At 43.9% G+C, this 12,273-nt stretch overlaps 1 protein-coding gene, 1 long non-coding RNA gene and 1 pseudogene across 2 annotated transcripts; 2 read left to right on the top strand and 1 right to left on the bottom strand.

The window, feature by feature from the left end:
• The first annotated feature begins 1,595 nt into the window (after positions 1–1,595).
• Positions 1,596–2,308, top strand: LOC120974753 (uncharacterized). The gene is made up of 2 exons (XR_005770093.2): positions 1,596–1,892; positions 2,024–2,308. It is a non-coding gene; the product is annotated as an uncharacterized lncRNA (long non-coding RNA).
• A 55-nt stretch (positions 2,309–2,363) lies between these two features.
• LOC109751569 (4-hydroxyphenylacetaldehyde oxime monooxygenase) lies at positions 2,364–5,242 on the bottom strand. The gene is made up of 4 exons (XM_020310450.3): positions 4,252–5,242; positions 3,727–4,164; positions 2,868–3,632; positions 2,364–2,381 (listed from the first exon to the last, which is right to left on the bottom strand). Exons 1-4 carry the CDS (start codon positions 4,762–4,764, stop codon positions 2,364–2,366), a joined length of 1,734 nt encoding a protein of 577 aa, XP_020166039.3. The 5' UTR covers positions 4,765–5,242.
• A 2,345-nt stretch (positions 5,243–7,587) lies between these two features.
• Positions 7,588–10,460, top strand: LOC141041368 (CCA tRNA nucleotidyltransferase, mitochondrial-like; annotated as a pseudogene).
• Positions 10,461–12,273: the final 1,813 nt, after the last annotated feature.

The following is a 12,273-nucleotide window of genomic DNA, read 5'->3' as shown; positions in this document are numbered from 1 at the left end:
GTAACAGATTAGGCGACGAGGGACAGATATAATGGGGATAGTGGTAGATAACGATGCCCGTGAACGGCCAGGTTACAGCGGATAACAGAAACGAACCAGGGTCGATGCTATCTAGGGAGAACCCTAGAGCTACAGAAAGAGATACCCCGATGGCAGCACTAGCACAGCTGCGAGAAACAAATACATAGGGGGGAGAAAGACAAGGCGGCATGCTACAACGGTAAAGGACAAAGATGCTACAACTAAAATTGGCCAGGGAGTTGCAGCTGCAGGTAATGAAAGACCGGTAGAAGCTGTGGTGCATATGGAGATTTTGCTTCAGGTTCAGTATATTTGATAGCATGTCTTCTTAGCTGTACTGACGGTAGAAGCTGCTCTCAGATTATGTATGTATATCTGAGAAGCCCCTCAACAGCCTAGCAAGTTTAAATAAATAAAAAATCACCGCATGTTGTTTCTGGAATTGTTGTACAGTTTGGTGTACTTTTTTTTTACTGGTTCATGATCTATTAGCAGACCTATCCTGCAACTTTTGTGTGCTCACTCCTGCTATCCATTCGACAGTCATTGTGGTTATATTGTATATTTACGTACTTAGGAAAAGGAGGAGGAAAAACTTGCAGTAAAAGTGAAGAATAGAGTGAACATTTATGTTCAAGGAAACAAAATAGGAAGTTATCCAGCTTGATTTGGCATAACTAACAAGGAGATCAGCAGGAAGATCAAAGTAAGCCACCTAGTCCGACCCCCTTGTTACAAGGATGAGCACCAGGTCTTAGGCCAGCCATTCTGCTGTAAAAAAGACAAGCTGTGCCGGGCAAATCTCGGAGAATGCTTCATAAACTGCCCATGCAAGATTGATTGCCCACCATCAGCAGCAACACAGCACCACATGATACCAACATCTAAAATACACATAAACAAGTTAAACCTATGTTGTTGCTCATAACGAAACAAATCATAAGCCAGTACAGCACTTTATGCTGATAATGCAAACTGAAAAAAAAAACTACACAATCATGTCATGAATACTTCTGCAAAAGATGCCTGTGAGATTGTACCTTTGCAGTTTGACAGTGTCTGAGCAATCTATACAATAATGTGTCTGAGAATGAAGGTTGTAAAGAATGCCTTTGCAGTCTGACAGTGTCTGAGCAATCTAGACAATAAGGCAGTAAAGAATGGAAGAACTAATTAGGCTTTGCATCCTAAAATTGCAGTTTAATGTTTCAAGAAGTACCAAAATTTCATGGCAAACTGGATTTTAATGCTTCAAGAAGACCAGAGAACAAACAATGCAATAATCAGCAGTTGCAAACAGTTGTACTGAAGGTCAAGAAGTTTTGTTTGGATGAGCATAATTTTTCACTGAAAAAACAGCATGTTAAACATGGTCTGACCTATTTATTATTGGCCAATGTACTTAAATCACAGATGCTGCTATGGCTTTATGCCATTAACTTACACCTTATGTGGTTTTGAGTTAACCAGGCTTAATTTCTTGTGTATGCTCAATAAGGCTTTGCTTCTGAAAATAAACATGCTTATTCTGTTGCAGGTTTTGGTTGATATCTTCAGTGCAGTATTGAACTCGACTTATGAGCAAAGACCTACAGGTCCATGTACATGTGTTTTTTCAAGCTTAACCAGCTGGATTATTGAAATTACAGCTTCAACTTTGCTGTTGACCAATCAGTAATTGACAAGTGTTCAATTAATTTGAGTTACTTCGTTGCAGATAAATATTATCAATGTGGTATTTGTATTCATTTACTGTCAGTCAAAGCTGTTTAAGTGAGATCAAGATCATATGGTACGGAAGATGTTGAATTTTGGATTCTGTAGCTACCAACTTCCCGCTACGCTAGCTGCATGTTCCAAGCTCTGCTCAGGTACATGATTCTGTGCCTGTCGTAAACCATAATTGTCAGATCTGTATTATGAACTGATGATAACCCAGGGGAGCTGCTCTAAGCAAGGAAAGAAATATGCGTGCATCTGATTTTCTTTCTAACTGTTTCAGGGGATCATGAGAATTCATCTAATGTTCCCGATGTTAGCAAAGCAGTTACAAGCTATGTGGGAAACAGGAAATCTGTCAAAAGGCTCAAAGCCAAGCATTCGATGAGTCCTGCTGCTCAAATACGTAGCTGTGGAGTAGTGTGTTCTGGTCCTGTTTGATGATGTTGATCACAGGACCTATGCCGACCTTACGGTAATTGCTTATTAAGCATGAAATTGTCTTTCCGGCACATTTCATTTCATTCTTATTTGAAAATCTATGATGGTGCACATGCTTCAAGTTCCACCTATAGAATTAACAGTGCAGTAATTTTGTTTTGTGATGAATAAACAATCCAATATCAGTAGCCAGACAATATCTGTTGCCGATCAATCAAAAAATAATTAGAAAGCCACCATAAGACACATTATGGAATCAGACTTACTTTGCTTGCTGAGAATGGTTGACTATACTTATGAATGGTTGATTTAGTAGTTCAGGGCTTTCTTCTTTGAGACTGTTAGTTTAACTTACAACAGCTTGTCGACCGATTATCTGAATGACTTATCAGATCAAATGCAAAATACTCAAGCATGCATGTTTACTGTGGGCCTGTCAATCATGTACAATTGCACATAGCAATTCTGAGAACAGAAACGTCGCCATCGCTGTCGCGGTCGTCCTCATCATCCGATGGCGATTGAAGCCAGAAGCACCCGCACCGTAGGAATATGGATAATCTTGCATTCTCATCTGTTTTTAAGGACAAATATGACCACATATCTCTCACTTCCATTATGCATGCAAGGATAGCTAGCTTTTGAAAGACAAATTACCAAGCAACCATGCATATAGACACGCGTACAGGTGCCAATTTTATTCCAATTAATATACTGTGTTTGAAGGTGAGGTAGATGGGTAGTGCAAACTGAACTTGATATTTTAGTAGTGATACGATCACATGCTTAATTACCCTATAGCTGCCTAGCTGGGAGCATATTAATTTTGACAGGAGCTCAGCGGCCAGCCGCCGGTACGCGGTGGGCACCAGCACGAGCCGTGTCTTGAGGAGGGGGATGAGCTTGCCTTCCTCCTCCATGCTTACTACAGTCCCCTCGGGGAGCGCCCACTCAAAGCAGTACAACAAGTTGGCCAGCGTGAACTCCACGGTTGCCGTGCTCATAGACAGCGCGGGGCATATCCGCCGGCCCGCGCCAAATGGCGTTAGCTCGAAATGTGCGCCCTTGAAGTCTATCTCGCTCGTCTCAAACCTCTCTGGCTTGAACTCCTCTGGGTCATCAGGCCAGCTTGTCGGGTCCCTGCCAATGGCCCATGCGTTCACATAGATCCGTGTCTTGGCCGGCACATCATAGCCGCCAATTTGGATGTCCCTCATGGCCTCCCTCGGCAGCAACATTGTCGCTGGCGGGTGCAGCCGTAGGGTCTCCTTGACCACCCTCTTGAGGTAGCCCAGCTTGGCCATGTCATCCTGGCACACCCTCTCATTGCTACCCACCACGCCCCTGATCTCGTTTTGCACCTTCTTCAGTAGTCGTGGCTTCCGAATCAGCTCCGCCATCGCCCATAGGATCGTCACCGAGGCCGTGTCCGAGCCACCAATGAACGTGCCCTGCATGCATGGTGGTGAGTGATGTTCAGGAGGTTGTTTTTTTTTTTCCTTGCTCAGGACAGGACAGGATGTAGAGGCCACTAATATAACGTACAAAGATGATGCCCTTGACGTGGTCTCTCGTGATGCTGAGGGTGCCACTTTTGTCCTTCCAGAGGCCAATGAGGCGGTCAACGAGGTCGCCATTGTGAGGCTTGACGTGTCGAGGGTCAAGATGCTGCTCAATGATGATCTCAAAGAAGGTATCAAGCTGCTTGAAGATCCGCTCGCGGCGAGCAGCGAGGCCGGTGATTCGGTCGACTAGGCGGCCGACAATGTTGGGGAAGTAGTCCTCGGCGGAAAAGCTGGCCTGCGCGTGTGTGGCCTCCTCGAGCACGTGCTCCAAGTTCTTGTGCTGTGGGAACTTGTCGCTGTTGTACATGTCGCCAAACCCCAGCATGCCAATGATGTCGTCGGCGAGTCTGAAGATGTGCTCCTTGAGGGCTACGGCCTCTCCGGCCAAGCCGCTCAAGGTGCTCATCAGTTTCTCCACCTGATCATGAATAAAATCCATAACCATACAGTGTTTCTTGATCGATCAGTTGAACCCATTATACATGCCACATGGTCATGGTCGTACCTGGTGCTGACGTGCGTGCCATGTGGCCTTGGTGTGCCGCACGCCGAAGAGTTCGACCATGAGGAACTTGCGCATCGCCTGCCAGTAGGCGCCATAGGGTGCAAACCCGACATTGTTGAGGCCATAGGACAGTCTCTTCATCCCTGGGGACACGGGCCGGGTGCAACAATCCTCGTCGTGCGTCTTCATCACCTCCCGCGCTGCCTCAGCCGACGACACCACCACCGTCGGCACCGTGCCGAGCTGCAGCTGCATCACCGGCCTGTGCCGCCACGCCAGGTCCCGTAAGCTCCGGTGCGGCAGCTGGCCTAGCTGGTGCAGGTTCCCCAGGATCGGCGCCTCGGCTGGGCCTGGCGGCAGCCTGATCCTTTTTCTGCTCAGTCTCCTCGTCAAGAACACGAGGGAGATGGCCGGAAGGAGTGCTAGGAGGAGCTGCCATTGCTGGGATAGGGAGAGGAGCTCCAAGCTGAGCGAGATGGCCATTTTGTTTCTTAAATCGGAGGATAACAGCATGCAGCTCCTTATGTTAATTTGGTGATGCCGTGTTGCTGCTTGTGTGGTAGAGGCCCGACTTTTAAACTTTGAAGAGAAGCCTGGACTCTAGGGAGGATGGAACAAATCCAGTATGAATCGATCGTGGACGCCGACCGGTCGAGTGTTTGTCGGATGTGCCGAAGCATAGGTGGCAAAGTTTTAGTAGCGAGCAACGTGTAACTGAACAAACCAACCACCTTGACTCTGTTGATTGGGACGCAGAGTTTCCTTTTACGTCGTGTCTCATCATTGCCAAAATTTGATCCTTGGAGCCCATTGCCATATCGGTTGTGCTGGCATGTCATATACCCATCATTGCCATATTGGTCGCATATACACTTGCTTCAGTTTAAGGCATACGTGGTGCTATTGGATCCTCTAAAGAAGAGAAAAAAAATCTTTCTTTTGGCAGGAACATGGATCATATGCTCTGTCTTTATTCAGTGTATCGTGCTGATTGGCCCCTTATGTTAGAAAAAACTTTGATGGATAAACACAAAAATATACACGACGATTGAGCTGTCTGGTCTGACCGACTCCAGCTCCATCAGTAACCAAATAAAGTTACTACTACATCGGCCATGTCATCCATCTCCATGTTCTATAGAATTTGACTTGATTTGTCACAAGATAATGCTTCTGGCGCAGATAAATTTTCTTTCTTCAACACTCCAGTTGCTATGTTATTACTAAGTATGTATCACTGTTGCAGTTGGTATTTGTTCAGATATCATTGTTGCTTTTTTTAAGAAAGGGATTTCTCCCTGATTTCCAATAATAGAAACTAAAATGTCACTGCTGCTATGTCATATTTGTTCAGATATCACCATTGCTATATCGCTGTTGCTGCAAGTGGGCATTAAGTACACAGATGGAGATGTAAGGCACATGCTAGATATTTGTCCAGTCATTTATTTTGATATCTAAGTTGGGTCGGTTCACCCACATGCATGCTTTAATATGTAATCCATTTTGGTACTACTATCTCATTAGACAATGGTTCTGAATCGACCACGTTCGTTGGCCCAAAGACTACAGATATTTGCCGTATTGATTGATTAAAAAAGCCTCCATTCCGTTGATCTTTTTGCATGGTGGGCAAAATGATATCCATCAGTGTGAACTACACTTATTTCAAATGTAGGAATTATGTGTCCCTCAACTATTTAATTTCATTTGGAAGTTACCTTATTGTGGAATTATTGTTGATCTGGAGTGATTACTTGATGAAATTATAAGGAGAGGAATTTATACATACTAAAGGTGTACCTAAGTAAATACTTGAGGAAGATTAGAACTGGAATATAATAGTTTCGTTTTTCAGTTTTCATTTTTTTTAGGTGTAGGTTTGGTCCCTTTCGTCCTGATCACCATTAGTCTTGTCGTTTTTGCTAGGCCTAATCATACTCCTGTAATGGATGCTAGGATTAAGAGTAGTAGGACTTCATTGGGAGGAGAGCTTGTTGCTAGAACTGATGAGGTTCAGTAAGATCTGGTAGCTACCCCTTGCCTAATGTTGTATGCCAACAGTGTGTGCTTGTGTTGGGCAAAGGCAGGTTGGGCAGCGCATCGACGTGTGCGTGGAGGATGAGACAGTGAACTACTTGAACATATATGAAGGATGTTCAGGAAGCGCTCCATGTGAAGCTTATTTATTGGTGCAAAAGATTAGGCAGTTTGCAGCAGGAAATTGATATACATATGAAGTATGTGTGTTAAGATATTTTTGTGTAATTGCCTGCTATATCTGAGTTCTGACCACTGTTTATTGTGTTTTCGGTTTTGTTGCAGTGTTCTTGAGTACGAGCTCCTCAACTTGCATATACCAGCAAATAACATAGTAGGATCCCTTGTCAAGTCTGGCATCAGAGTGCTAATTTTACAGGTATAAATAGATAAAAGATTCAGAGAGTAGCACTTTTCTTGTCTGCAGCATAAAGGTCAAGAATATCTTGGTAGAAAACAAAAAGATTAGATAACTGAATCCAAGCACCAGGTATAAAGATTTAAAAATTTATATGTACTTTACTGTAACATGGTATAAATTATCTGATCGGAATTTGTGGGGCCTTGGAAATTCTAAAGCTCAGGAATCAGGGGTTTAACCTTATTGGGTTTCTTGTAAAAATAAATAAAAGGGGTGGAACAGAAAACCTGTGGAGTTGGCACTTTACATAAGGTTTCAGAGCATTTTGCTTTGCTGCCTTTATCATGATACAAATTTTTGTATCTGAACCTTTCTTTGGAGGGTTCTCTGAACTTTAGTGGAGCACAAAATTCAGGTAGAACTGGCGTAAGGTGTAACCTCTGTTTCCTCAGAAATTCAGCTGTTAGTTGAAAATCTATGATGCTGCACATGCGTCAAGTTCCAGCCATAGAATTAGCAGCACAAGTATCTTTTGTTGTGATGAATAAAGACTACTCCCTCCGTTCCACAATACATGCCTTCCATTTGTCAAAATATAGATGTATCTAGACATGTTTTAGTATATAGGTACATCCATTTTTTGACAAATGAAAGTCAAGTATTTTGGAACGGAGGGAGTACAATATTAGTAGCGAGATAATATCTGCTACTGCCAATAAAAAATTGCAAAGCTACCATAAGACACATAATGAGGACCATGCAAGGAGATCGGAGCTGTAACGCACCCAAATATAAGCTTCAGTCAGTACCCTGTCTTGAAGCTGAGATTTCTTTCCTGTGCAGTCACCTAAGCTAGATAACATATATTTTAGACCAGAATGCGAAGCCTGTCCTGAAGCTCATATTCGAGACAGGTTATCTGTGTTGCTTCAGCGATGGCCAAGCTGCTAGTTGGACCGCCAGCAGAGAGCTTGGCGCAGTGGCTGTCGACGGTGGATTTGACGGGGCAGCAAGGTCCGTTCACATTCAAAGTGGCACATTACTGGGCCTACTGGCCAAGTGGTGTCTGGATTGAGTGTTTTTCGCAGAATATGCAATAACTGTTGGATCAGTCCTGACTGTGCATGGCAGAGTAAGTGACTACTGGAGAGACCAATGCACTGCATCTAACAGGTGGCTTTTTTTTTAGAAAAGGAGGATGACCCCCGGCCTCTGCATCTGGAAGATGCATGCGGCCACTTTATTGATTATTCTCGAGGACCTTACAAAGTATTACAACAATATGCCTGAATCCGCCATCTTGGCAACATATGCCACTACTCCTATCCATATGATGAAGGGATGCTAGCACCTTGTTATCGAATTAGACCCCTCTTAGATGGTGCCACCTGTCCACACTAGTCTCAAAGCATATTAGCCGTAGCTTTGCTTGATGAGAACGGTTGATCATATACTTACTGAATGTTTGATTTTATGTATCTCCTCGCACACACAACTATATCTTGGAGGATGATGCATTGATTTAGTAGTTCAGGACTGTCCTTTTTGAGACTATTACTTTAACTTACTTGACTGGTCACTACTTATTCGAAGATGCCGAGTTGGAGCGTCCGATCAGAGCAAATGCAAAATACTCGAGCATGCATTTTTACTGTGGGCTTGACAATGTACAAGCTCATAGCAGGTGCTTAACTCTGATATTGAAGGTTCAGTGTTGGTAACTACTCACACGGATAATAACACATTTATCACTAAAGTGCCGGCATTATGTACGGGTAGTATCAGAAAACGTCGTCACCTGAAAAGGAAGAGATCACTGTCCAGAATCCACAAGGCCTAACTATTTAGCCAACAAGATTCTATTCAATTCAGTACTTAAAAAGTAACTTCAAGCCTGTTCCATCTTGAGATGTCTGAACACAGCCCTGTTTGATCTAGTAGTAATACTACATGGCCCTGGGCTGGCTGGTCTTCTCTCTACTGTTTTTGGTGTGTCAAATGAGAACATATCCGCAGGGTTGTGAGATTTTCAAATGAAGTTCAGCTTAAGATGACCATCGATGTTCATTTTAGTTGAGTGTCTTTTGGGTATCAGTTAAATCATTTTCTTATCCGTTATACTTGTTGTGTATCCACTAATTTATTTACACATAATTCCTGCGCATCCAACCGAAGGCAAGCCAAAATATGAAATTCTGGTCCGTATTTGACACCCAAAGTCACTAATTATCTGTCAATTATTACAAACTAGTGTTTCTCTCCCCCCCCCCCCCCCCCCCCCCCCCCCCCGCCTGCACTGAGTTAGCTAGCATCGTTATACAAATGAAACGCATTTTCTGCTTTCCAAGAAGAAAATTCACAATCATAGAGGCTTAGGCTGGGTAGTGTCCCATGAATTTTAATGACTTTGTGGCCATTCCTTTGGCTCAGGCGCGGGCTAAGGCGAACATGTCTCATGATATCATACAAACATTCAGTTCATGCAATGCAATGCAACGTGCTACATCAACGATCAGTAAGATGGGTGTTTATATTCACACGACTTTCATTCAAATATTACATACTGTATTTGTTGCTCTTCGTAGATCAAATAAGTGAAGTGCTTTATCTTGTGATGCGCCCAGGCTTTGGCAATTTGCCATCTCCGCAACTGTCGAGAACTACAGCAATATATTTGTCAAAAGAGAAATCCAGGTGGGTGTCCCATGGATGTTAATCACTTTGTGGCCATTTCTTTGGCTCAGCCTCGGGCTAAGTCGAACTCTGGAACGTGGGAGATTTTCGGGGCTGGGGTGTGGCCCACTCCATTTGGATTACTCGGAATGATGCTGTTTTTGAAAGGAAAATTTGATCTTCAGCGTTCTTCCAGGTGATCTTTAAAACAGTTGATTTCCTGTCGCAGTGGAGGGTGCTGCTCCCGGAGAAGCGTAAGGACTAAGGAGGAGATGGGCGTGAAGGTGAAGATGCTTCTGAAGGTCATTCGCAGTCTCCAGCTTCGCGAAAGCCAGCAACTCTGGCTTGGGTGGACCTCCAGGAATGGTGGCAGCTCCAACTTGGGCAACGATGGCTATGTCCTAGTTTCATGGGTTTCTCACCCCCGTTTAGAAGTTCTACATATGTTGTTGGCTTAGCTGCTATTTGTTGGGCTATTCAACACCCAGATCAGAGACAAGCTACTGGGGAAAGACTCTGCTAAAATTGACAGCACACTTGATAACATGACTGGCCAAAGTTTCTGTCAGAAAGTAAATGAGTACTGGGAGTTGAACGGCGAGGAGCAGGAGTTGTTATATCCAATCTAGGCACTTGGAAACCTCAGGGATGCTTATATATATATTTGGCATCTGGATTGATTTTGCCAACTTGAGGTCTGAAAAATACGCTGAAAACAGAGACCCAACTGTGGAGAACCGTGTGGCCGAAGTAGATGCATTTCGCAGGGACCTAACAATCAATAGCTTATTCTTCAGTATCTATCAACACGGAATCATCAGAAGGTTTTACTGGATGAGGTCTTGAAGATCTGAAAAAAAGGCCTTATTGTTGTTACTCCTTTACGTGCCAGAGCTACCTCCCTGGATGATCCCCTCAGGGTTCTTCGAGCGATCCGGATTGCTGCTAGGTTCAGCTTTGCATTAGCTGAAGATTTGAAAGAAGCCGCCTCTGATGAAACCGTAAAGTGGGGTCTTACTAAGGAAGGTTACCAGAAAACGTATTGGCCACGAGGTTAGTCTCCATGATGTCAGACAAACATTCAGTTCATGCAATGCGATGCAACGCGCTACATCAACGATCTGTAAGATGCTAGTGTTTATATTCACACGACTTTCATTCAAATATTACATATTTGTTGCTCTTCGTAGATCAAATAAGTGTAGAGCTTTGTCTTGTGATGCGCCCAGGCTTTGGCAATTTGCTATCTCCGCCACCGTCGAGAACTACAGAAATATATCTGTCAAAAGAGAAATCCAGGTTACAGAGTGTCAAGGGCGTCCCAATTCCCAAGGCTAACTCGTCTGCTAGCGACAGACAGACAGAAGCTACGCCTTGTCGTTGACGACGAACACGACGTGGTCCTGCAGCTCCGTGTGGATGCCGACAGTGCCATCCTGCTGCGGCGATCTTGCCATGTTCCTGTTGGCCTTGAGTTGGTCCTCGAACATCTTCTGCAGCCTCCTACCCTGCTCCTCTATCCTCACCTGCAGACTGCGCTGCATCTGCAGCACCAGAAGGTGAAGACCAACAAAGTCAGACAAGACTCCTAAAGCCAGCGAACTGTGTGTCACTCGCATGTGGCCCTAGTAGAGCCTAATTTTGTGCTTGAGCTAATTTTCTCTTACCTCGAGCTGCTCGTGGAGGCCGCGCTGCACGTCGAGCTGGATGCGGAGCGCTTCCGTGATGTCCATTCCTCTGCACACAGAAGGAGTATCACACCATTACACGATTAGTCGTTGCCATGGTTAGACGGCAGGAGGATTCCATCAAGATGTTGCTAGTTAAAGTGAAAGATACGTACGCTTTTGGGTCCAGATTCTCCGCGGCCATTTCCTCCTGTTGATTCACATCATGACAGGCCATGGGTGGAAACTTTATTTGCACACTGTATTTGGAATCTGCCGGAGAACTGGGAATTTGGGATTGAAGGATGAGTGCAGAGATGGCTCTCTTTTAACAACCGGTTGAGCAAGTGGCAAGAATATAAAGATGCAAAGATATAGATATAGTACATTACATTCAGGCACGTCAGACAATCGAGTAGGGAACAATTGGCCGGCCACCTTGGAGCTTTCACCCTTCTCCTCCTTATCCTTGTTGGTGTTGCCTCGGCCCTTCTAGCCTCTAGCTCATCGCCCGTATCCAATTCTTCTCTATGTTGAATCCTTCTGTGCTGCTTGTATTTTGCTATCCCGACAAGGGATGAGTAGACATTCAAGATTATGAACTTAGTTTTTCCTGGATGTGATGTCGATCTGTACATATATATGCCTCCAAAAACAAGACATGTACATTACAAGAGCCAGGATGAAAATGACGGAATCATATACTATCTTACTGAGACAACCCCTACTAGCAAAGATTATTAGTTGTTTTTCTGCTCTCACAATGCAGCACATCATGAAATTTGTTATAGCAGCTGGATTTTATAGCTTCGTACTCAAATAGCATGTGATCTGCACACAGGCGCCAATTTTTTTAATTTTTTTTAGTGAAATCTCTCAATATGCCCTGCTTTAAATCCTTTTCAATTCTATGATCCGGTCGTTCTTGTAGCAGACATAGAGTAACCTTTCGTCCACGTGAAGGACAAAGAACGTCTCTTTGTTCATGTAGAGGCCGAAGAGATGTCTTCGTCCCCTTGGACGAAGAGACGCTCTTCGTTCACCAGAGGGATTGTCCCATGTACAATACACAAAGGCAAATTTCACTAGCAATATGTGGATTTTGTGGCACAAAAGTGACACCATTGGTTCTATATTGAAAAATACTTTGTAACACCATCACTTTTTTTATATATGAATCAAATATCATTTGCATAACTAGTGAAAAGTGGGTCATAACTTAGTGGCCTTGAACTTGCTTGGATTTTCAATTCATTGTGTTACGTAAATTTGGAGAAGATG

This window comes from Aegilops tauschii, chromosome 2 (genome assembly GCF_002575655.3).
Source record: "Aegilops tauschii subsp. strangulata cultivar AL8/78 chromosome 2, Aet v6.0, whole genome shotgun sequence".
Classification (NCBI taxonomy): Eukaryota; Viridiplantae; Streptophyta; class Magnoliopsida; order Poales; family Poaceae; genus Aegilops; species Aegilops tauschii.
This window is presented reverse-complemented; position numbering and strand designations above follow the sequence as displayed.